The sequence below is a fragment of the Diabrotica virgifera genome, chromosome 8 (genome assembly GCF_917563875.1).
Source record: "Diabrotica virgifera virgifera chromosome 8, PGI_DIABVI_V3a".
NCBI lineage: Eukaryota > Metazoa > Arthropoda > Insecta > Coleoptera > Chrysomelidae > Diabrotica > Diabrotica virgifera.
Window position 1 is genome coordinate 220,962,334 of NC_065450.1, and position 26,913 is coordinate 220,989,246.

General features: G+C 31.9%; 1 protein-coding gene across 2 annotated transcripts in view; it reads right to left on the reverse strand.

The window, feature by feature from the left end:
• Nucleotides 1-766: 766 nt before the first annotated feature.
• LOC114334852 (meiosis regulator and mRNA stability factor 1) overlaps nucleotides 767-26,913 on the reverse strand; it is a 106,432-nt gene continuing 80,285 nt past the window's right edge. For both annotated transcript variants that reach the window (XM_050658068.1, XM_050658069.1), the window contains 6 exons: nucleotides 21,092-21,292; nucleotides 20,335-20,602; nucleotides 11,258-11,424; nucleotides 10,353-10,578; nucleotides 5,671-5,769; nucleotides 767-3,018 (listed from right to left, as the gene is read on the reverse strand). In XM_050658068.1, the coding sequence (XP_050514025.1) occupies nucleotides 2,969-3,018; nucleotides 5,671-5,769; nucleotides 10,353-10,578; nucleotides 11,258-11,424; nucleotides 20,335-20,602; nucleotides 21,092-21,292 (1,011 nt within the window). In that variant the 3' untranslated portion in view covers nucleotides 767-2,968. The remainder of the gene's footprint in view (nucleotides 3,019-5,670; nucleotides 5,770-10,352; nucleotides 10,579-11,257; nucleotides 11,425-20,334; nucleotides 20,603-21,091; nucleotides 21,293-26,913) is intronic.

Below are 26,913 nucleotides of genomic sequence, written 5' to 3' on the forward strand. Positions count from 1 at the left end.
GGCGTAAAGTTCTATCAAAAAGGGATCTACCTGTTTTATGGAATGATCCCTTGTTTATTTAAGTAGGTACACATTTCCAACAATAGTAACCGGCTGAGCTGAATATTAATGAAATAAAGCTGAATTTGTCAATATTAGACAACCGTCTATTTCACGTTTAAAAATTATCTAGGCGTACTACCTCCCTGTTTTACGAATGGAATAAAAATGTAAACCTACAACACTGACTCTTCGCATACAATTTCCATCAGCTATCGTCATTCTCCGAATGCATAACAAACAAAAAACAATCTACCTGCTATGCTAACCAACAATCTACCTGTTGTGAAGTGGTTTATTTTGGTTTATAAACATGGTTGTTGTATGCGTATGAAAGGTGCGTTTTACTGTTTTGACATCCGAACTGTGTTTGGAGTTGCATTAACAACGAAGGGTTTTTGCAATCTGAGCAAGTAATACGTAAGGCATTTTGTATGTCAGGGAAGTATCTCGCTTAGATAATTATTTTTAAAAATAAAATAGACGACTTTAGACGAAAAATTTTTCGAATATTGACAAATTTAACTTTATTTCGAAAAACAGTTTGAGCGATACATTATTAGCAAAAATTTTGCAAAGGGCGTCCCCTATTATCCCTTAAAGAATGTCCATCAACCTACCAAACACCCTGTATATCTAGGTATATTTAGTTAGGGATGATTACCTCATTAAGTTTATTGTACTCCTATAACAGAGGGGGAGGGGTGAAATAATATAAAACCGACAATAAAAAAGTACAAATTTATTTATTTATAACAACACATCATAATACATTTTTTTGGCAGAACCGATTTTAAAATCGTACAGACAAATTTTCTTACATTCTATACTTGAAAAAAAGTCACATATATTGTAAAAAAGTAATAATTACATTACAAAATAGTATTGCATAAAAATTGCATAAGCGCTGTTTTAAAAAAACAACCAAAAATTCAATAAATGCAATTTACACAACAGAAATAAAATCGGTAAGTCGATAGCAGTTTTTTGTTCGAAAGATATCGACTTATCTACTAACTGAATAATAATAAATAGTACACAATCACAGACACAAATCATAGGAATGATGAAACAAATTGGTCTTTTAAAACACAATGCCATAAACAATAGAGTGGACATTTCAATAATTTTAATTCTACCACTACACAAAAAAATAATGTGAATCAATCATGCTATAAATATAAACAAATCATTTTTAATCCCAAATAAAAAATTGCAATTTAAAAAAATGGCATACAAAATCGTTGACAATGACATTATTGACAACTGTAATAGACATCTTGTAAATGCAATTTCAGACAATAACCAATGCAAGAATGCAAAAGACAATATATCTCTCTACTATGCTTTTACAGTTTCTTTATTGAAAAAATGTATCAGCATTGAATATTCCCTTCATCTTACAAAATACGGCATAAACAAATAACAGACATAGTTTGCAAAATAAGTTTAAACAATCAGATAATACAAAGTCGTTGACAATGCAAAATTACATAATTGACAAATAACATCTGAAGTGACACACAAGGTTTGTTCCAACTCGATACAAAACCGTTCTTGAACGGTTACGAGTATGCGCAGTAACGAAAAATGTGTTACTGCGCATAATTATTAGTTATTGCGCATGCGCGAAACGATTCAAGAACGGTTTTGTATCGAGTTGGAACAAACCTTATAGTGAAAGACAAGAAAACCGTCTGAAAACCAAAATTTACGTCTGAATGCATGGTACAAAATTCGTTTTGGGCTAAAAACTATATCTAATAAAGATTTTTTAGCATGATACTTAAATAGAAAAGCAATTAACAAGTCCATATACTTTTTTTTAATTTGAATGTTTGATTCTCATGTCAGTATAGATTATTTATTCATGTAGGGTTTTCCTGGATGGAAAAACTGATAATCGAGTGCAGAGGTGAAGGAAAAAGATCTAGGGTAAGAGCTCCAGCTGTTGGATGGATCAACAAAAAATACTCAATAACTGAGTCGACGAAGTCCAACAACTAGCCCATAACAGAGGATTATGGAAGGGAATTCCTGAACAGGATTAGTACTGAGGAGGACGAGATTTTTTTCCTTCAAATTTTGTTTAGTGTTACAATTGAAAATTATTGAAATATTCAATTCAGCTAATTATTTACAGCAAGTTGTACAGAATGTAGCACCACATCTACTACTTGCTTCCGTTTTAAAGCAAATATTGAATCATTTGATAAACAATACGTAAAATAAAGTTTTATATATTACTAATATATTAATTTACTAATGCAATCACATTTTTTTTTAAATATTGAACCTGTCCGAACGCATAACGTGGGACATTCTGTACAAATTTCTCTCAGACAATCAGTTCAGCTAAAAATTATTGATACTTACAATACCTCCTACTTGAATGCCAGTTGAGCATTTAAATGTAGATTTTTTCGGATCATAAAAAGTATACGAGGTACAAGAGATGTCTGCAAAAAAGTCAATGCGAAGAAGGTTTCATAAAATGCACATTTAAATAAATGTTTTAAATGCACCGAAAAATATATTTTTTAAAAGAAATCTCTTGTAACTCTTTTGGTACGGACACAATTTTTGAATTAAAATTAGAAACTAATAAAAAATTAAGTAGCTAATGACAATTTAAAAAAATACGATCTATAACATTATAATCTAATCGTTGTTCTTACTAGAACTGATGGTAAATCATTCTCAAAGTATTTTTATGATCTAAAAAATATTTAAAATTCTTGAAAACCACATCTACGATATCTAGGTCGTCTTTGTACTACAAGAATATACTTTAACAAAAATATACTATAAGTGTAAAGTTGGAAACGGATTAGACTTTTGATAAAATTACCAGCTCCCACGTGGAACAACAGTTTCAAAAGATTTTTCGTTAAAACTTGTGCGTATGTTTTATTTCGTTCTTGGCAACCTAACTGCTAAAGCTTAGATAAGTTGCAAAGGATGGTTTTCCATTTTCACCTATAAAAGAAAGCAAACGTTTAAGAGGCTACAGTAGCGATCAACAGGTAGCAACAAACGTGTTCCAAGATTGCAGCTCTAATTTTGAATATTTTGTCGAGATATTTGGCACACATATTCGTAATATAATAAAAAATGGCGGTACAGAGCCCAATTTCAGAAATATGTTAGTAACCCCCTCTGTGGCTCAGTGGTAAGAGCGCCTACCTTTGGATCGAAAAATCTGTAAGGTCGTGGGTTCGAATCTCACCAGGGTCAGAAATTTTTCGTTTATTATAAATTAATAAATGAAAATAGTTTCTGTCCTTGTGGGATCGGTACTCACCGGAGGGACCGCAGACGTTCGGATACAATTAGCGTCTCTTTGCAAAGACAATGACGTCGATTTTGCAAAGTAACAAGACACTTACTCAACACACACACTACACATTACTTCCCTGAGTTAGTGATAAGTTACAGTCTAAAAAATCATTATGAAATTGACTGGCCAGTTGATTGTGAAAACCAGTGCCAATAAAACACAAAACACACACACACACAGAAATATGTTAGTAAGTGGAAATTACTCTATAACTAAATAAAATATTGAAAAAAGGAGCCTGTACCGCCATTAAGAAGAAAAAAAAAACTTTCTTCAAATAAACTTTTTTATCCCATGCCTAGATTTTGTGTAATCTTGAAACTACTAAAATTTTTTATTTCTAACAAGAAATCGAACATATTATAACTAAATAACTAATTAGGCAACATAGAGAAATTATAACTGTCATTTTGACAAACCTGAGTCAGATTTTCTCTAATCTGTTCTGTCATCTTTATCGATATCTGTTCAGTGCAGCAGTGTGTTAATTTAAGAATTCGTTTTTGTTGTTTCATAGGAAAGTAGTGTTTATTGATAGTTAATTTATTATATATTTGTTGTTGTTGTATAAGTTGTTGGCCTCTTTGAAAGAATAGATTGTTATTAATTGTGAGTTTTAGTTATATGTAGGTAGGTAAGTATATTTTACGTAAAAATATTTCGAATTCTAATGCGAGTATATAAAGTTTTAGGAGGATTTTTTATTCTAAAAATATTATCAATAGTTTAACAAAATGGAAAAAGTAAATCAAACGAAAAATAAAGTAAAACCTTCCAAGAAAAAGTCCATTAAAAACCGTGCCAAAATTATGTGAAAATCGAAATTTGTTTCGCTTCACAACAAAAAATGATTATTTATTATTGTTTTATTATTAGATATTGCATGCAAATACCTTTCTAAATACCTATCTTAACATAAAATTTTCACCCATTTTGGTTTATTTTTATAAATATCTATTTATTAATAATAAAATCGTTTTCTATTACTTCCATTTAGCGCGACAATGATATTGTCAAAATATTAATCTTTTATTGCTACCTGTTGATCGCTACTGTTTACTCTTAATTTCTGTAGTCTATAGGGCTTTTCATCGATTGTCATTTGTTTCGAGCTTCTGTCATGTGTCACATAATATTAATATAGCTACGTCATACGTCTTTGGTTTGTATCATTGGTAGATACCAATAACGTATGACGTAGATATATTAATATTATGTGACACATGACAGAAGCTCGAAACAAATGACTGGGAATGAAAAGCCCTATAGGGAACTTGTATAAAATTTTAAATTCGAAAAAAATGTTATAAATCACAACAGAACATAATTTAAAACATGTATCAAAGATAAAAAAGTTTTTTTGTCTTTCGTTTGGACCATAAACGACGATTACAAATTCAATTATACCAGCCAGCCCAAAACGCGTCGTGACGTCATCGGGCTATATGTTTACATTCTGCACCAACAAAGTAAACAAAATTGTATATAATTTTAAATTAGACATTATAAACGTCAGTAGAAAATACAGTTATGTGACGTCACAAGTGTTTTTGATCGTTTAACCTATTCATAGAAAACTTATACTTTTACAAAATGGTTTTATTTTCCATAGTAAACCTTCTTTCCTTTCCTTCAAAAACGGTATAGAACTCCAATCTCAACAAACTGGTATATATTATTACAATGACATACGATAAATGTCATTAGAATATAAATATTTTTCCCTTATTCTGAGACGATGAGCTGGCCAAATACCCAAGTAGGTGGAGGCCAATAAACTAAAGAAGAAGAATATACCTAAATATAACCATAATCATAACTATATAATAAAACTATGTGACGTCACGGGTCGTTTGAACTATTTTATACCGCAGAAGACTTTAAATTTGTATTTCTAAGTTATTACGAGTTTTTGAAGCGTGAAATTTTGGAAATATGTATCATTTTTAAACAAAATTGAACATTATTATGTAATAAAAAAATGTGCAAGTTCCCTATTAAAGTAACAAGAATAAACAACCGCCAAACGCAGTAAAAATGGGTGGCGCAAAAATGTATTTTCATTATGATGGAAAATAAAATTCTAGTTTTATTTTGAAAGATTTTTCCATGATATTTTTTTGTTAAATTTGAACTAAAACGCGCCACAAAAGAGCTTCAAAATGCAAACTGTATCAAAGTTACTATTAACCACGCTTACAGACTATGTAACAAATATGTTTCCTGCTATGCCCTATAAAAAATAGCTTTGTTTGAATAACTTAAAAAAATAAGTATTTGAAAATGTTTACCTAAATTTGTAGAAGTTGCAGCATCGTTTTCTGTATCTGAAGGAGAATTCTCTAATTTTATGTTAACACCAGAATCTTGTGAATCATCTGCAACTCCACCTGAAAAATACAAAAATGTAAAGCACGATATTTTGTTTTATAGACTTTTTTTCATATTTATATGTCAATAGATTTTATTTTATATTTCTATTGAAGAGCGTAGGCGCAAATATTTTATGGCTATCCCTACTATTTCTTTCTTTACACGGCAAATATAGAGATTAGTTGACAATGACATTGTCATCATTGACTTGGAGATGGCTTTTGAATGTTCTTGGATAACCGTTACTTGTGTAATCCCTTACATTATTAATTCAGTTAATTAATATGATTACTTTTTCACTAACTTTTTTTTTTTTTTTTTTTTTTTTATTTATTATTTATACATATGACCTGGCCTCTAGTGACTAATCCAGGTCGTTTTTTCCTGATGGGATTACAGATATTTTTTTTTTATATTTTTACATTTTTTACTCAACTATTAAATCTATTTTTACAATAACAATTTGCCATAATCTCTTAATTACGTATAACAAACAAATTTAAATAAACAATTTAAAATATTTTTGGTACTATCAACTCCCTTCTAAGTTATAAAGACAGTCCCTCTATTTTCAGAAGAGAGTTGGTAGTTTTTTTTTTTTTTTATTTTTTTTTTTATTTTTATTAATTATGTATTGAATTATTATTTTTATTTATTTATTTTATATTGAATTATTATTATTATAATTGTAAATATCTATTTTTGAATTTATATTTTATTTTATTTATTTTAACTTTATCTTACTCAACTTCATCAGGGTTGGATTATTGGTTGTCTTCTTCTATTATTATAGATTTCTTGTTGTTTTTTTGATATTATTTGTGCGAGATTGTTTAATATTTCAAAATATTCTTCATTTTGTAATATATCTCTTATTTCAATTCTTTCTAATCTTCTTCTCATTTCTCTGTGTTCTTCATTTTCTATAGAATTTTCACAATGTAACACTATATGTTCTGGTGTACCTAGTTCTCCACATTCACAATATGCATCATCTTTTAAGTTAAATCTTTCCAAATATGTTGGGTACGGTCCATGTCCTGTTAAAAAGTGTATTAAACCTTGTTTTGGATTAAAATAATTTGGAATGTTTTCTAATATTGGTATAAAATTGTATAAACGTCTAGATTTTGTTGAATTTTCCCATTCATTTTGTTTTTTTTTTTTTCACTAACTATATATTCAGCGATTTTTTAATAATTATTGTTACTATGGACAGCTTAGATAAATTTTGAACATACACTCACCGGCACAAAATTCCGCCACCCAAAATTTTTGATTAAGTTTGACAATTTATAACTTTATTATTTGTGCTCCGATTTTGAAGATTCTTGCACCAGTTTGTAGGTGCATGTATTGGTATTATTCCAGTAACAAAAAAAATTGTTTGCAAGTCATTCTACAGGGGTGAAAGGAAGCGTTGTATTTTCTCCTAACTTTAAAAAATTCTGTGGAAAAATGGAATAGTTGATTTTGTTTCATAGTCCTGTCATATTATCCCGGAGGCATCACCAACATTTTGTTTTTTAAATTACCCGAATATCTTTTTTCTTGTAAGAGCTGTACCATTTTTTGTAAATAACAACACTGATTGACTCATAAAATAGAGGTTGGATTGATAAGATTAGAATGGCCCGCATGCAGCCCAGATCTCAATCCTACTGAGCATTTGTGGGATTAATAAAAAAAGCTATTTGCCGTCATCCTAGGCCTCCAGAAAATTTGGTACAATTATGGCCCTGGTAAAGGATTATCGGGCTATTCCCCAGACAAGGAAAACACATCTTTATTCGATGCTAAACAGATTGCGAGCAGTCGTTGCTACAAGAGGTGGACATACCCGCTATTGAATTGTTTTGTTTTGTTGTTAATTTTGTTTTGTGTTGTTAATTTTATTGCGTTTAATATTTTTAATTAAATAAACCTTCAAAGCAGTGTTTTTATTTACAGCTCTTACTCTCTTACAAGAAAAGAGATATTGGGATAATTCAAAAAACAAAACCTTAGTGATACCTCCAGGATAATACAAAAGTAGTATGAAACAAAATCAGTCCTCCAATTTTTCCACAGAATTTTTTAAAATTAGGAGAAAAAACAACGCTTCCATTCACCCCCGTATAATGCCATCAAACGACATTACATGTACCTACAAACTGGTGCAAGAATCTTGAAAATCGGAGTACAAATAATAAAGGTACAGATTGTCAAACTTAATCAAAAATTTTGGGCGGCGGAATTTTGTGCCGGTGAGTGTATTTAACAACAAAATACTTAGATCACAGAATATATCCAAATGTAGTCCGTGCTTGGATCTTCCATTAATAATAAATAATAGATAACTTTTTCTTAATTTCTTAAATCAATTATTTATCCAGTACACTATCAATATTATTTAATAAACAACTCAAAATATTCCTGAAGCCGTGTCAAATATTTAGTAGCCTTGTTTGCCACTGTCTTATCACCAGATTCTGTTCGACTGAGTGCGTTGTATGACAAACATAGCGAATGTTCGATTTGGAAAATATCACCACGGAAATTTTGTTAATTTTTTTCGAATCCTGAAAAAAATTAATAAATATTTTTGAAAAATTTAAACGCAGAATGAAAGACTGCATTATTACCGAGGGCCGAAAGTTCCTTAGAATAAATAAAAAGTTTCTTTTGAATGAGATATTTAAAAATCAAAATCACACTAAATTTTCACCCCTGTAACTTATAGTTATTTTATTAGTTTTCTCAGGATTTGAAAACATTGAATGCATTTAAATAGCATTGGAGCTGAAATTTTGCGCCTATCCTCTTAAGGTAAAGTGTGTTTAAACATTTTAAATGCTTGATTTACAAGTACAAAAGTTACCAAAATTCTTTTTTTTTAATGCAAGAACATTTATTCTCCTTATTACTATATACAGTCGGAAAAATGAAAGAAACCCATGAACGATCACATCAATCACTTATTTGTATTTGCTATTTTTTCTATACGCTCTGAGCTTCGCTGGTGTCGCTCCTGGCGGATTACTAATTCAACTTTCACCGGTAATTTTTAAATTTATTATTTAATTGTTATCGCTTAATATTTACAACGCTAAAAAGTAATTAAATTATAACGGATTTTTTTAAGATTTTGCTAATCATTTTGACGTTCTATTGATGAAATATTAATTTCTTACTGCGGATACTTTCACAATTATCGTGTAGATGGCGCTAGATCAATTTATAATTACATATTACGGAACATTAAAAAAACATAAATTCAGTATTTAAAACGTAAGTATATTTAAGGTAAAAATATATACCACAGCTTTGACCAACTAATATTTTTTATAATTAATGTTTTTAATTTTAATTTTAAATTAATCACTTTGACATTTATGTATGTCAAATTTCCGGTAAACGTTTACAGATTTGCCACTACTGGCGCTCGCGAATTTATAAATATCCAACAGCGTATACGTTGTGAGCTCGTACGTAGAGGGGATATTTACAAATTCGCGAGCGTCAGTAGTGGCAAGTCTGTAAACGTTTACCGGAAATTTGACATAAATGTCAAAGTGATTAATTTAAAATTAAAATTAAAAACATTGATTATAAAATATATTAGTTGGTCAAAGCTGTGGTATATATTTTTACCTTAAATATACTTACGTTTTAAATACTGAATTTAAGTTTTATTAATGTTCCGTAATATGTAATTATAATTTAATCTAAAAATCTTAGCGCCATCTACACGATAATTGTGAAAGTATCCGAAGTAAGAAATTCATATTTTATCAATATCTTAAAAAATCGATTACAATTTAATTACTTTTTTGCGTTGTAAATGTTAAGCGATAACAATTAAATAATAAATTTAAAAATTACCGGTGAAATTGAATTAGTAATCCGCTAGGAGCGCCACCAGCGAAGCTCAGAGCGTATAACAAACGTGTGTTATTTATAGAAAAAGACAGTAAATACAATATAAGTGATTGATGTGATCGTTGATGGGCTTTTCATTCACAGTCATTTGTTTCGAGCTTCTGTCATATGTCGAATAATCCGTGTATATTAATATTATACATAGATTATACAACATATGACAGAAGCTCGAAACAAATGACAATCGATGAAAAGCCCTATTCTTTCATTTTTCCACGTACATGGCGGTCATCCTTAATTAGCTGACGAACCGCATCAATGTTTTGCCTTGTGACTGATGTTTTGGGTGGACCTGGTCTGGATTCGTCGCTGAGACTGGAGCGACCACGTTGAAATTCGTAATACCAGCGGGAAATAGTTGACTAGTGTGATGCTTCATTCCCAAACACAGAAACCACTTTAACGTGACATTGCTGTTGGAATAAACCTGTCCGAAAATTGTAAAAAATTATTGCTCGAAAATGTTCTCGCTAAGATCCATTTTTCGACCAACTTGCTAATTTCAAATATTTACTGTATCTACACGACTTGTTGTGTCGCAATCGCAATGAAACTGTCGATTTATGTCAACAAAAGATTGAGGTTACGTTTGTGTCGGAAGGTTTTATTGGTGGCGCCCTCTAAGCGGCTATATGCAAAACTAGAAAGACAGGCAACTAGCCAAGTTCGTTGGACTTACCTTTAACCATCAGTTTATCAGGCATCGGTAAATCTGACGGATCCGGAGAAGACACGATTCCATTCCACAGATATTTCATAGACGGCAGTAGATGGCGCGCAGGTGAAATCAATGTGTAAGGATTGCTCAACAGCTGTGGATTTTGAATGATGGGCATATGTATCGACAGGTTTAAGCGACCCTCGATCGGAGAATTGACCGACCAAACGTTCGAAGGATTGCTATCCTACAATTAAAAAAAAGTCAAGCTGCTGTGAACACGTATCTTTGAAAACCTACTAAACGCAACAGCAAGTGACAGTAAGTGACTTGCTGTTGCGTTTAGTAAATTTCAATTTCCGACTTAGCATCGACTTATTTCGTATGCTTTAAATGATGACGCACGGGTAAAGATTCAGAGACTCAACTGTATATTAGTTTTTATTGTTGTGAGGACAGAGAAAAATGCAAGTTTATAATTGTAGTGACTTTTTAAATAGTTTTTAAAAGCAACAGGTACGTAATTATAGCAAATGTTTCAGTATTGTAATAAAAAATTACATAGGTACTTAGCTATTTGGAAAATGTATGTACCTTTCTAGTAGGTAATGCTTTGATTTACATAAATTAATTACCAACAAAGTTTCTACCAATCTTCATCTGATATATTGTTTTCTTACTCTATGTTTTGTTGTGTTTTAATATTTTAATTTTAATTCCACAAAAATCAAACTAATTTGATTAAATTCAGAACTGCCAAACAGTAAAACGTTCAGTTGGCCTATCTTCGCACATGACAGGTACGTGTAGGTGGCAAAATGATAGAGGTTTCGACTACAAATCCTAAGCACACGAATAAACGTGGGTTCGAATCCCAATGCAAGTTTTTATTTTTTTATACATTTAAAATAAATTGCTTTACTTACTGGCGTCGGTGGAGTATCAGGCTTGGGGGGACCCGATCGCTTGATGTTTGTTGGTACCATCTCGAGAGGGGGAGGTGGGGGCCAATTATTGGGACTGTCTCTCTTACCTACCGGCTCGTTGTGCTTGAACATGTAGAACATGGACGGTGGCAGCGATACGAAATGCTCTGTAACAAATATTGTAAATCATTATTAAAACAAAGAAGAACAGAGAAGCTGCATATAAGGATGAAATACCAAACGAATTACTGAAATATTGTGGAGCACCAATGACAGAACAATTAACAACATTAATTAAGAAAATCATAAAACACAATAAAATACTGGAAGACATATTACTTGAGAACGAGCGAACTAATTCTACTATTCAAAAAAGGAGATAAAAAGCAGCCAGAAAACTACAGAGGTATCAACTTGTTAAATACTACCCTAAAAATTACAACTAAAATTTTACAAGACCTAATGAATCAGAGGATAAGTTTAACATATGAACAACAGGGTTTTCGTACTGGACGATCGTGTACAGATGCAATATTCGTCAAAAAGCAAATTATTGAGAAATCACTAGAGTATAATAGACCAGTACAGTAGAACCCCGATTATCCGTGTGCGGATTATCCGGGCTGCGGATTATCCGTGCTATGATTTTTTATTACTCAAATTGCATTTTTGAGGTTTTATCAAAGTAGCGTCACCGTAAATTACTCGACTTAAACCCTATACGCCGAGAAGGAGACTCATAATGAAAGATTTATTTTCTCTGTTATCTTTTTATGGTAGGTACATATTACAGTATTTCTCATGATCATCTTTCAGTGCGTCACAGTTTTTCGATTTCTTTCTAACGCATTAAATTGTATGTGACAGAAAAAAAGGCACGTCGGTGATTACATTTCGTCGGTGACATTTTTATAACATTTATTCTAGTTATTCTAGTTGTCGATAGATGGCGCCATAATAAAAAAATAATTTTTTTTAATTAGATAATAATCTTCTTCTTCTACGGCACTACAGCCCAAATTGAGCCTTGGCCTCCTTTACTTTTTGCCTCCACCCTTGCCTGTCTGTGGCTGCTCTTCTCCATACACGGACTCCTAAAAGGGCTTGTGCGTCGCTGTTTACTGTGTCTTCCCAGCGCTTTCGTGGCTTCCCAACCGGTCTCTTTCCTTGCAATCTAGCATTCAGTGCTCGTTTTGGTAGCCTATCCTCTCCCATTCTTATCACATGTCCGGCCCATTGCAATATTTGTAATCTAATGAAGTCTGACAGGGGCGTTTCCTTATAAAGTTGATAAAGCTCGTTGTTGTATCGACTTCTGAAGATTCCGTTTTCCCTCACAGGTCCTAGTATTCTCCTAAGTACTTTCCTTTCGAATGTGTCGAGTTTGTTTTTGGATGTTTCTTTCAGCACCCAGACTTCACTGCCATAGCATGTTATTGGTCGAATTAAGGTTTTATAGATTCTCATCTTTGTATTTCGGTGGACACTTTTTGACCGAAATATATGGGAGACGGCAAAATAAGCTCTGTTTGCCTGCGTTATTCTCTTCCTTATTTCTCCATCTTCTGATCCGTCGGCATATATTTCTACTCCCAGGTATGTAAACTTTTCAACCGTTTCAATGTCATCTTCATGTATAATGTTTTCTGGGACTATATTTCTTCTCGTCTGAGTCATTATTTTTGTTTTTTCTGTGTTAATTTCCAGACCTAGCATTTTTGTTTGTGTTTTTAACTCTGCATATGTTTCCTGTGCTCCTGTTGATGTTCTACTCATAATATTAATATCATCAGCATAAGCGGCCAGTTGAACCGTTCGGTTGGTCAGTAGATTTCCTCGTCCAGTTTGCATTTGCCTAACCGCATACTCCAGTGCCAGGTTAAACAATGTTGGGGCCAGCCCATCTCCCTGTTTTAGTCCCTGCGAAATGTTAAAAAAGTCTGTCCGGTGGTTTTGTATTCGTACACATGCCTGAGTTTCATCCATTGTGGCTTTAATGAGTCTTATTAACTTGTGTGGTATTGCCAATTCAGCCAATATATAGTATAGTTTGTTTCTTTTGACTGAGTCGTATGCCTGTTTGAAGTCTACAAACACGTTGTGAACATCAATATCGTGTTCCCATGCTTTGCTCAAGATCTGTTTTACTGTGAATATTTGATCCAATGTCGATCTTCCCCGTCGGAAGCCCGTCTGATACTCTCCAATAATATTTTCTGCTAGTGGTTGGAGCCGCTGGTTTATAATATACGTGAGGACTTTATATGCTGTACATAGTAGAGAGATTCCACGGTAGTTTTTGCACTGGAGTTTGTCTTCTTTTTTATAGATCGGGCATACTATACTTTTCTTCCAGTCGTCGGGTATTTTCTCTTCTTGCCATACGTCTCTGATGAGCGCGTGGATGTGACTTGCTAGGTGGTCGCCACCTACCTTATATAGTTCTGCTGGTATTTCATCAACTCCCGGAGCTTTATTGTTTTTCTGGGCCTTAATGGCTTCGAAAACTTCCTCTATGGTTGGAGCTTCTACTCCATTCTCTTCTACGTAGATCATACCCATTTCATCTTCCATGTCTACTTGAGTTCCAAGTAGTGTCTGAAAATAATGCTTCCAGGTTTCTGTGACTTTCTGTTGGTCACTGATTATTTGCCCACTTTCATCTTTACATAGACTTGTTTGAGGTTTATACCCACTTTTTATCTTTTTTAGGTATTCGTAAGCCCCTCTAATTTCGTTGTTTTTGAAATGTTCTTCCATTTTTTCTATTTGTCCATTTTCATAGGCTCTCTTTTATTAGATAATAAATTAGATAATAATATTACAAATATAATCTGTATAATTTATAAGACTATACAAATCAAAGAAAATACCATTTTATAAATGCAAGAAACACTTTTGATTTGTTTTTATTCCAAATTGAAAATAAAATGTGACAACTGTCAGATTTAACTAAAATGTCATGTTAGAATAAATGTCATAAATGTGTATTATCACGGACTTACCCTTTTTCCTATCATTTGTTACGCACTGAAAAATGATCATGAGAAATACTGTATGTATGTATATACGTACATATGTATTATATGAGAAATAAATGTTTGGATTATCCGTGCATTCCAATTATCCGTGCCAAGGTCTGGTCCCGAGGGGCACGGTTAATCGGGGTTCTACTGTATTTCTATGTCTGATTGACTTGAAGAAAGCATTTGACAGAGTAAGACTCAAAGTTGTAATCCATCTTCTGTATAATAGAGAAGTCCCCCTAGATGTCATAAAAACTATTGAAAACATCTACCAAAACAACAAAATGGAAGTCAGAATAGATGGACAACTTAAGAACCTATAGATATAGCAAAAAAAGAATGGAATAATCACATAACCAGAATGGAGGAGACACGTGTGGTCAAAATAGCAAGAGATAAATCACCAATCGGTAGAAGAAGTATCGGCCGACCGCGCAAAAGATGGAATAACAACCTTCCATCAATCCGCCAATGAACAAGCAGAATTGCTTATAAAGAGGAAGAAGAAGAAGGTAAACAATGACACAATTTTTTAAATACAAAACGGCATATTATGTAGCAAAATCATAATTTTTTCTTTTAACGTGGAGTATAAACTCATTTGTGTAATTGGTATAAAATTTTAAGAATTAAAAATTGTAAAAAATCCAAACGGATTACATTGATTGTTCAAAACGTATTCGGACTTACAGTCCATCTTCAGTGAACTCAGTGTCCTTGCTAAATAGCCACAAAACCAAACAGTAGTTGGATTAAATGTTTAGTCTCTATTAAAATTTCCTGCATATCTACCGAAACAATAGGGAACTTGCACATAAAAATATTTTTGCATAAAATTCTTAATTTATGTTTAAAAATGTTTATTATAATAATAATTACGCCTTAACAATAAATAGTGTACGTACAACAACTGATCAAAGTTCCGCGCCCAAAATTTCCATTTCAAACAACTTTAAAAGCGCGAGCTGGGGTCTGACGTCACCAACCAGTGTTCTCGTTTGCCCGTTCGGTGAGCTATTGCGTTGAATGCATTTTGCCATTGCTAGTTGTGCGTGTCGAATAACTGAATCAAAATTGAAAACAAATCTGCGCAATATAAGTACTATATAGCAGGGTTGGAAAAAACCCGGGTTTTTTTTAAAGCCCAACCCGATGGGTTTTTTAGGGTTTTTTCGGGTTTTTTTGGGGATTTTCAGTTTTTTATTTAGATTTGATATATAGTTTCTGCTCTATCAAAAGTTTTACAAAAATTATGAATTTTATTGCAAAAATAATAAAATAACAAAATATGCTTACAAAATAAAGCAACTTGACAATGTCAGCAATTTATAAGCAACTATCACATATATGTTGAAATTAGGACAGAGAAGGAGCAAGAATTTGATAAAAATATCTCCCAAATATTAGATAATGTCGCCATATATAGAGAGGCTCTGTATTTGCAAAAACAACTTGCCGTTATTGTGAAAGCTCTAGACAGATTCCAAAGTGATTCTTTAAACATTTCTGATGCAGTAGAAATATGGAAAGATGCCCTCGACCATGATTTGTTACAGTCATACAGACAAGAAATAAAAAAGAAATATGACTTTGCCATTCAACCATTTCACCTTTTTGCAAATACTATGGATCACAAATACATGGGAAGACGACTTCCAGGGGAAGAAGAGGAAACAGTCGAACAATGGGTTGCATCGAATCTTTCTGATGAGTTTTTGGCAGTGATGTTATCATTCAAGATTAAGGATACAGACATGTTCCTCGCAACACTTTTCAAAGAAGAACTTGTCAAAAAATTCTCAACAAAGAAATGGTGGAAGCTGATATCAATAAAAAATAAAAAAACAAATAAAATACCATATGAATTTTGTATTTATATGTTATCTTTGTTCTCATGTCCAGCTTCATCTGCATCTATTGAGCGGATTTTTTCTTCATATGGATTAATATGGACTAAGCTTCGCAACAGATTAGATGCCGATAGAGCTGCAAACTTGGTAAAAATATATAATCATTTAAGAACCGAGCCCTCGTCCTCGACCGAGTCTAACGAATAACGAATGGGAATTGGGAATGTGACAAAAATACAGATTCTGATTTTCCTGATAACTAATATGCTTTGCTGATGCTTTGTTTAACAAGAAACTTGTTTATTTTTTTATTTGTCTATATACCATGTTTAAAATAAGTGTTTTATTAGTTTAGTTTCAGTTTCTCTCGTTTTGTATTCACCTACTACTTACTTCATGGTATTTATGCTAGTTTTTGTTTTTATTCAGAAATAAATATGACGTTCATTCAACTGAAAATTTGCTATTTTTGAAAAAACCCCAAAAAACCCAATAATAGTGGGTTTTATCAATTGAAAAAACCCGAAAAAACCCGCTGGGTTTTATAAGATGGGGAAATTCTATGCCAACCCTGCTATATAGTGCCGAAATGCCATAGCACAACTGTCAGAACATCCAACAAACATTTTTTTACTCTACCAGTAAAACCAAAACGTCGATTAAAACGGCTTAAAGGCATGCTGGCGAGATAAAAAGGATATTTCACAAAGGTCTTTATGTCTGTGAGGATCATTTCGATGTGGATATTTATCTAATTAGGTACCTAATAAGACATTTTCTATTTCAAGAAAAAAATATGAGTTATCGTTTCATGAAATGTGCCTATTTAACTTGTTTATTGGTTGCAGTTGGGACAAGATATGGATAACTATATATAATTCAAGGTTATGGGTGGTCCCAAAATTATTAAGTCAGGTGTTGTCCCGCGCATATTTGATTGTCAACCAGACAGAACACGAGCTTTTTCTCAGCCTGTGAGGGAAGCAGCCCTTAAAAGGGTTAAACAGCAGCATCTTGAAGATGCCGCTTCTACATCTAAATCTATTCTAGAGGACAATGATGATAAGAGACAGTGTGATCCTAATTTCACAAACTTAGTTCAATCAGGACCTGAATTAAACCAACCAGCTTTACCTCAAAAACGGTATCTCAATAAAGTTATACAGTGTAAATTTCAAAGGAGTGTTACAGTCGGGTTGTCGCCATTGAAAATACATAATAATGATGCAGGAACTACACCTATAAAAGACTTGAAACATTATTTGAAGATACAAAAAGTGAATCAGGAAGTTCTGTATTTGAAGATAATAGTGAATATAGTGGTAGTGATGACTATTGATACAATTAAAGTGATTTTGTATCTTGTGATGAAGATGCGAAAGAAGAGGAAGCAAAACAATTTAAAAGTTTGTCTCTGAATTCTACAGTGATGAAGTTTCAATAGAGAACTAGATTGTATACGTTTCATTTTATACGTTTTAGCTGATGGAAAAATATTGTAAAACACTAACAATGCATCTATTTTTAACTCTAAAAAAGATAAGAACAGGACACACATTTATGTCTCTTGCAGATGATTTCGCCATAAGCGAAAGAAATGCTTCGAGAATATTTGCAAAATCTATTCCAATAATTAGTAAATATTTAAGATCTTGTATTTTTAATCCCCAAGTTAGTTCAATTAAATTAAACTTATCCTTAGCATTTCAATTAAAGACAATTAAAATGTACTATACAATCCCCAGAATCGCCAGAACAAATCGCTTTGTTTTGAAAAACCCTCGTGAGTAATTAATAGTACTTATCGTCGTCGTCAGAGTCAAACCTCGTATGTACCGGGTGTCCCAATAAGAATGGCTCTCGGCCATATCTCAGGAACCGTTTATAGTAGAGCTTTGAAATAAAAAATTGTATAACAAAAGTTGCCTCAGGAAAAGCCTGGAAATTATTTTTATAATTGTGGGACCACCGGTAGAGGGCGTAATTGAATATCAAAAATTAAAAAATCTAAATTTTACAAAATTTTCCTAATGAAGGGGCACTGGAAATCCGATCGTCGTATTCTTCATAAAATTCTACGCATATTTGATTTGACAAGTTTAGGTCTACCTTTGGAAATAAGAGGTGGGGGTGAGTGGGAACCTTGTTATGAAAAACTGGTTGTGAGTCCGGTTCTGCTTAATCAAATTTTGCAAACTTGGTCTTGTTGAAGACAGATCTTTTTCTTCAATGTAAAAGTTATGATTTCGAACCAACTTACTGAGTAATATGCCAGCTAGAAGGCGTTATTTAATTTTTTTCAGAAATCTAGTGTTCCTTGGAAAATATTAAATACAAACATGCATTTTTAATACCATATTACAAAATTAGACAAAATTAGCAACAGAATAGCGAAAACCGCATGTTAATACCTTTTTTCTATCTCAAGATATCTTACAAAACGTGTAAATTTAAAAACATAACTGTTACTGTCACCGGTAAACGAAACTCATTAAAAGTAGTGTGCTATGGAAACAACAAAGAAACATTTTCCAGCTGTCAACGTATATTAGGTCTTTTCAACGCTTCTCATTTGTTTCGAGCCTCGTTCATATCTCGTATATTAATATTATACACGGATTATACGGCATATGACAGAGGCTCGAAACAAATGAGAAGCGTTGAAAAGCCCTATTACAAAGAAATAAAAACAACTATTTAGTGATGACATAAACGTTCAAATTTTTGCCCATCATTTTCGTTGCAAACATTTGCTCTTTCAAGAGTAGATTGAACAGCAGTCTCAATTTCTGCTCTCGATATGCTTTGAATGGCGTTTAGTATTCTTTGGATAATGTATTCTAGAGTAGTGTATGATGGGCAACAATTTGAATATTTAGGTCGTCACTAAGTAGTTCTTTTTGTTCTGTGTTATATTTAATTTTAATAGTATTGTTTTTTTTTATATTGTTGTTTTAATTAATTATATTTTTATACGTTGACAACTGGAAAATGTTATTTTGTTTTTTTCCACAGCACACTACTTTTCATTAACTTAGTTTACCGGTGATAGTAACAGTTATGTATAAAATTTACACGTTTCTCGAGATATCTTGAGATAGAAAAAAGGTATCGACATGCGGTTTTCGCTATTCTATTGCTATTTTAATCTAATTTTATAAACTATGATTAAAAATGCATACTTGTATTTAATATTTTCCAAAGAAAACTAGATTTCTGAAAAAAATTAAATAACGCCTCCCAGCTGGCTTATTACTTATTAGGATGGTTCAAAATTATCACGTTTACATTGAAGAAAAAGATCTGTCTTCAACAAGACCCAGTTTTCAAAATTTGATTTAGCAGAACCGGACTTACAGCCATTTTTTCATAACAAGGTTCCCACTCACCCCCACCTCTTATTTGTAAAGGTAGAGTTAAACTTCTTAAATCAAATATGCGCAGAATTTGATGAAGAATACAATAATCGGATTTCCAGTCCCCCTTCATTAGGAAAATTTTGTAAAATTTAGATTTTTTTATTTTTGATATTCAATTACGCCCTCTAGCGGTGGACCCACAATTATGAAAATAATTTCCAGGCTTTTCCTGAGGCGACTTTTGTTATAAAAATTTTTATTTCAAAGCTCTACTGTAAACGGTTCCTGAGATATGGCCGAGAGCCATTCTTATTGGGACACCCGGTACATAGATATTTAATAGTACATACGAGGTTTGGCTCTGGCGACGACATTATGCGTTTTAAACCCTTCAGAAAGTAGCAATTTCTAAAGATTTATAAATTTCACTTTGAAACTAAATAAACTGATTGTAGAAACTATACAAGAATACAAATATTACCTACCTGGTAATTTCCAATTAAATACGATTAAAATGTAATAACAATTCCCGTAATACTCTAATCGCGTTTTTGTCGACTCGTAGCCCGCTTACTCGTGGTCCGTGACGTCAGACCAATAGAAGGACGTTCAAGCACCTCCTAAGATATTTGAATTTCATAGCATTTTCAAAGCCTCATAATAAACGTATGGGTCAAAAATATTTGTTTTTTTGCATGCAAGCGTTTTAAGATCATGTTACCTTATGTTTTTTAATATTATTTTAATATTTGAAAATTTATGCAAGTTCCCTATTAATATTACTAAAAATCAAATCCGTGCTTTATAATTTCCATAAATAAAATCAAATTTGTTCAACTTACCAGCTAGATTTCTATTGAGCACTACCACAGTCTTCTTTTTGCTGCTTCTGATGAAAAACATGAGGTTGAAGTGATTGTAGAAGTCGTCTATTGAATAAATTTGGTACGAACTCAGCTTCAGAGCTTTCCCGTAGAAGTCTTGATATAACTTTTCTAGGTTGCAATAGAGGGCGCTGCCTCCGTTCTTGTAGAGGACGTGATACAATTGAGCGGCCAGGACGTACAAGTTCGTCAAGGATATGTAGTTTGCATCATTGTTTAATGATAGCTATAATATATACACGATAAAAATAGGTAATGAACATAGGAATTTAAAAATATTACAAATTTATATCGACGCACTGTGGATCTAAATGCCGAAAACGTGGTCATGAACCTTTAAAAGCGTATATTGTTCATACACTTCGGAATTACTTTCGTACATAGGGCTTTTAGCATAGCTGATTACGAATCTGACATTATTTTTTGTGAAAAACAAAATGGCGGATCCAACATGGAGGAAACAAACATAAATAGGGACTTTTTAGTTTACCATTACCTCATGACCACGTGTTCAGCATTTGGAATCACTATGCGGTTGAAAGGTAAAAGATTGTAACCCACAAATCAACTTTTTTCAAGAAATAGCAAAAACGTTCCATTTAAGTAATTTGATGGGGAACTGCTAACCTAATAATTTGTTTCATTAATTTGTAGGTCAATAATTGATCTGATAAAGAACAAGAAGAATGAAACCAAATAAAAGTCATTCCCTTACCGAAATTACGTTCCCGATCTGTTGTAGTCCTTCCATCGAGAAGACGCTGTTGTACCTCGACTGATATTCATACCGGAAAGTACTAAGATCTAGACAATGTGGAGACTTCAGCAGTAATGCCCAAGATCTGATCGTTAGAACACTGGGAATCGTGTCTAGTTCTATCGCAACAAGCAATAAACCAGCATTGCTGTTGTTCACCTGAAAGTAAATAACATCAATCTACAGGGTGTCCCCAAAAATAGTGCGCCCCTTAAAGGTATAGGTAGAATTCACCATGTAGAACAAAAAAGTCTTATAATATTTTTTTCTAAATTCAACCGTTTGACCAAAAAACCAAAATACATTTTGGTATGCAAATTGAAATCTGGCAACTACGTGCAATACAAAAATCTAAAGATAGACGGTCACAATTCAAAAATAATAAGTTTCTTTGTATTACAGTTCTTATCTGGTAGTAAAGTAATAAATCATGTAAATATCAATCACAGGGATATCCATTTCGCAGGTAGCTTTAGTATTTACATTACACCCTGTCTTAGTCCTCAACATCAAACAAAACAAGAATAAATGGGGGGTATGGTTGAAATCAACATTTCAAGCACATTTTTGTGATTTTTTTGGGTACGTTTAATTTATTTTTAAATTAAATAAGCTTATTAAGTACAATTCAAAGAGTATTAAAAAAAATATAGAAAAATAAGCCAACTCGGATTTTGCAATCGACATCAGACCTCGTCACTGGATCATGTGAAACAAAAAATTCAAAAAGATTTTATTGGCTTATGAGTTTCTCGAGATACGCTGTCGAGTTTTTTTCTTTTTAACGATTTTTGAGTTATTGGTATCACTCGGAAGTAAAAAAAAAAACGAAATTCTTTGTAACAAAAGGATGAAAATAAAAAATTCTTAGCCTTCATTAATACAGATAATAGCAAATGCCACATTATTAAAGCGAGAAATAATTATTTTGCAGGTAGATACCTACATTTCTGGTGTCAACAACCTCAAAAACACACCTCAAATAGTAAATAAACAAGGGGTTCTGTTCTGTTAAATTTCCAGTCATAAACGAGTACGACGATGCCAGATTATTTAATTTTATGAAAATAAAAGTTCACTTATATGGAGAACAATGTATTTTTGAAGTTATACTTCTTTAGGCGCGATTGAGAGTAAAATTTCATAATTCTGCGCGCATGCGCACACAGACAGTATGGTATGAACGTTATACGGGATCTGATTGGGTGTTAAAATCATCTGTCAATAATTTCAATATGGAGATTTTGGATAAACAAATTAATGTTGTGTAGGTATATTAGTTTTTATTGTTGTGATGGCAGAGAAAAATGCAAGTTTATAATATTGTAGTGACTTTTTAAATAGTTTTTAAAAGCGACAGGTACATAATAAATGTAGATGTTTCAGTATCCTAATAAAAAATTTCATAGGTAGCACCTACCTATTTGGAAAATTTAAAAAGAACCTACTAAAATAGTATGTATGTAATGCTTTGATTTACATAATTTGATTACCATCAAAATTTCTATCAATATTCACCTAATATATTGTTTTCTTACTCTATGTTTTGTTGGATTCTAATATTTCTTTCAATTCTAAATAATTTCAATTCAAAATCAAAATAATTTGGTAAAATTCAGAACCGTCAAAAGTTTAATCGGTTTAGTTAGTTGATCTTCGCACATGATGACACATCGTCTCCGTGGGTAAAAGTTTAAGGTGAATGAATTTCAATACTAACTGCGCTGATAAGCGGATTCGAACCCCAATGGGAACTTTTATTTTTTTATACATTTTATGATTGTAAGTTTATTATATAATTTTTTTTTCAGAAAATACGTATTTAGTTAAAATTTATACCTACATTGTTCAGAAATCATTTGTGGCATTTTTCAATGTGTTTGTGTGTGTTTTATTCTTTTATTATTTTAATTTTTGGCACTGTTTTAATAAAAATTTTTTGAGAAGTAGTAAGTATTAAAACTAGTTTACTATTTAAATAAAATATAAATAAACTGTTTAAAGTATATTAATATCGTTGAAATCATATAATAGAAGTATAACTTCTTACGTGCGTACAAAGTACACACATTCTTTTTTTTTTTTGGAAACGGTTAACGTAAAAAAATGTTATAGGACTTTTTGGTTCTACATTGTGTATTATATCCATACCTTGGATATGGTTATGGTACATCGGGGCAGGGCCCACTTGTGACGCTTAGACCATACCATACCTTAAAGAAACGCACTATTTTCGGGGACACTCTGTATATCTCCATGTAGAGGACTAGAAAGGTCTTGGTTACGACCGAATACGCAGAGCTCTGCACTACAAGTACCCCAGTCTACTGCGAAAAAATCATCGATTTCACGAAGTCGCATTGTTGTTATATTGGTGTTGGCCAGGTAATATTTCGTAATCCGTGCTGTGTGACATCGAGCCTTATCATGTATTAGACCAGGACTAATCTGTAAAAAAACGTGTATTTTTGGATTTCGGACTTTCGGATTTCTGCAGATAAAGTTAGGTGACACCTTTAGTAATAATAATTGACTTATGGTCCTTCTCAAATATGCCCGGAACATTAATAAAAATATTAAAATATTTAAAAATTTCGAAAAACATCGATTTTTTTCTGCTTCCTTTGCTTATAACTTTAAAACGGTTCCTTTGGGAACAAGGTCGTAGGGAAATAAAATAATATGATATACGAGTGGTCAAAAATGTCTTAAAGTATTACCTTTTCTTCTACAATATAGCAATAAATACAAAATAAGGGGGCAAAATACGCCTGTTGTTATTCAATGTTTCTTAACCACTTTGGTGGCACTTAGAACCTTAGTAATTCGCTTAGAAAATTCTTATAACTTACTTAAATGGTCTACCAAATTTCATTAAAATCGACCTAATAGATTTTGCATAATAAATTTGCAATATAAATGTTTTTAAAAAAGTTCAAATTTTTTAGAATCTTTCTGAACAAAAAGTAGACCATTTAGAAGTTGGCTAATTTTTTCACATATAAAGAGGTGCTCTACCTATCTAATACACTTTACAGAATTATAATCGGATTATTTAAGGGGCCTCAGCAATGTTTTAAAATTATAAACAATTTTTTGGCTTATAAACAAATAGCTTTGTTTAATAATAAAAAAATTAATTTTTAGCAATGCAAATAATTAAAACCGGTATAGTTTGACTTAAACTTTCAAATGCTGTCAGCAGAATAGCTATTTTATTTTTTAATCAAAAGTTATTCTCGTTCAAAAATTGCAATTTTTCGATTTTTTGAATGTTCCACCGCGTTTATCTCGAAAACTATGCATCCTACGAAAAAACTTGTAAGAAAATTTTTTGCTTAGAATTACCCAAGAAATACAAAAAAAGAATGTGTGTGTACTTTGTACGCACGTAAGAAGTTATACTTCTATTATATAATTTTAACGAAATAATTGTATTCTATTTAAATATTAAACTAACTTTCTTATCTACCACTTTCAAAAAATTTTTATTAAAACAACTAAAAAAAAATGAATTGTAGAGGATTGAAACCCGGGACGTTTCGAACTCTGACCGAACGCTCAACAACTAGACCACCGAGGTCATGTGATTGACACGTACGTTTCGGATATAATTATGAGTGCAGCTGGTCTCACTACTACCAACTTTGTTAAATTTCGAAACAGTAATTTCACTTTTATTTAATAATGGCACGGTAAACAATCCTCATTTTTTAATATGTTATTCCTTACAAAAATACCTTTAATTTAAGCACAAATAATTAATAATCGTAAATTTGGGTCAAAAGTTATGAACTTTTTAAGAATTCCCATAAGAGCCCATGTTAAAACTTAACTTTGACCCTTAATAGTAATTAAACGGCAGGGTAAAACATTTTTTAAAAAATCAAGTCTTAGTTTTTTGAAGTAAACTATAACATACTAAAATTTCATGCAAATCCTTAATTCTTTGCCGAAGGTGTAGAACGTCATTAAACTTGTGATATTTTGAAAATTGATCAAATTATTTTAATTTTGAATTGAAATGATTTAAGTGCACTTTACATCAACAATAAATTGAACAAGAAATTGACAAAGTTATTCAAGGCCAAATTTGACGAGTACAAAATGTATGGTTTGTAAAAGAAAATGAAGGAATTTGATGAAATAGAACAATTGGATATGTTTTATTTTGTCAAATTTCTTTATTTTCTTTTTATTCACGGCAAAATTGGATGTAGAATTGTGTTTTGTATAAGCCAAATTTGACCTTGAATAACTTGTTGTCAATTTCTTATTCAATTATTGTTGATGTAAAGTGGACTTTAGAATTGAAAAAAAATACAACAAAACATATAGTAAGAAAACAATATATTAGGTGAATATTGATGGTAATCAAATTACATAAATAAAAGTATTACATTATTACATACTATGTATTTTGGCAGATCAAACAGGTAGGTTTATACCCATGATACATTAACAATTATTACGTACCTGTTGCTTTTAAAAACTATTTAAAAGTCACTACAATATTATAAACTGTTTTGTTTCTGTCCTCACAACAATAAAACTAATATATTATACATTTGTTTACCTTTACCTTTTCCTCCAAACCACAGCTGTCCTACAGCTGCCATATTGGATAATTTTTGACATGTCATTTGAACATCCAATCAGAACAAAGTTATAATGCGCGTATGCGCCTGGGTGATGCGTATGCGCCTGGTTTTAACATATAAAAATTCACCCTCATCGCGCGTAAAGAAGTATAACTTCAAAAAAATGTTTTATTTTGCGAAAAATCGATGTTATGTAATTCCTCAAGTTCTTTGTTTATAACAATCTTATCGACATCCGGATCAACTGTTACCCAAAAAATTCGTGTTCTACAGGTCAAAATACATAAAAAAAAACTTGGGTAAATCCATCTAAATAAAGGAGCCCCTAGCACCCCCTCCTGGACACAGCACTAATTTGTTTATAAGCCAAAAAATTGTTTATAACTTTAAAACATTGCTGAGGCTGCTTAAATAATCCGATTTTAATTCTGTAAAGTGAATTAGATAGGTGGAGTTCTTCTTTATATGTAAAAAAAATTGACAAATATTTGTATGTTCTAGTTTTTGTTGTGCAAGATTTTAAAAAACTTTAAAAAAAAAAGTTTAGATTGCAAAATTATTATGCAAAATCTAGTAAGTTAATTTTAATGAAAATTGGTGGACGGTTTTAGCACATTACAAAACTTTTCTAAGCGAATTAGGAAGGTTCCAAGTGGTAACCAAGGTAACCTAAGTGATGAAAAAATATTGAATAACAGGCTTGTTTTGCCCCCTTATTTTATATTTATTGCTATTTTGCAGCAAGGGTGTTAAATTAAGACATTTTTAACCAATCGTATCTGATAGAAAATTTAATTATCTTTGTTTTCTTCCTATACGACTTTGTTCCGAAATGAATCGTTTTAAAGTTATACCTAAGCAAAGAAAGTAGGAAAAAACGAAATTTTTTGCAATTTTTAAATATTTTATTTTTTTTAATGAATGTTCCGGGCATATTTGAGAAGGAGCATAAGTCAATTATTATTAACGAAGTTATCACCTAACTTTATCCGCAAAAATCCGAATGCCACCTCTCACATCCACCTAAAAACAGATCCTTCCTGGTCTAATTATGAATCACACGAGTGTACCTGTAATCTATTCGACAATGAGCAAGTGCTGTCGCTATTTTATCACTTTTAGTTATGTCGAAGGCTTTCTGGAAATCAACAAATATCAGTACTGGTGGTCGGTTATATT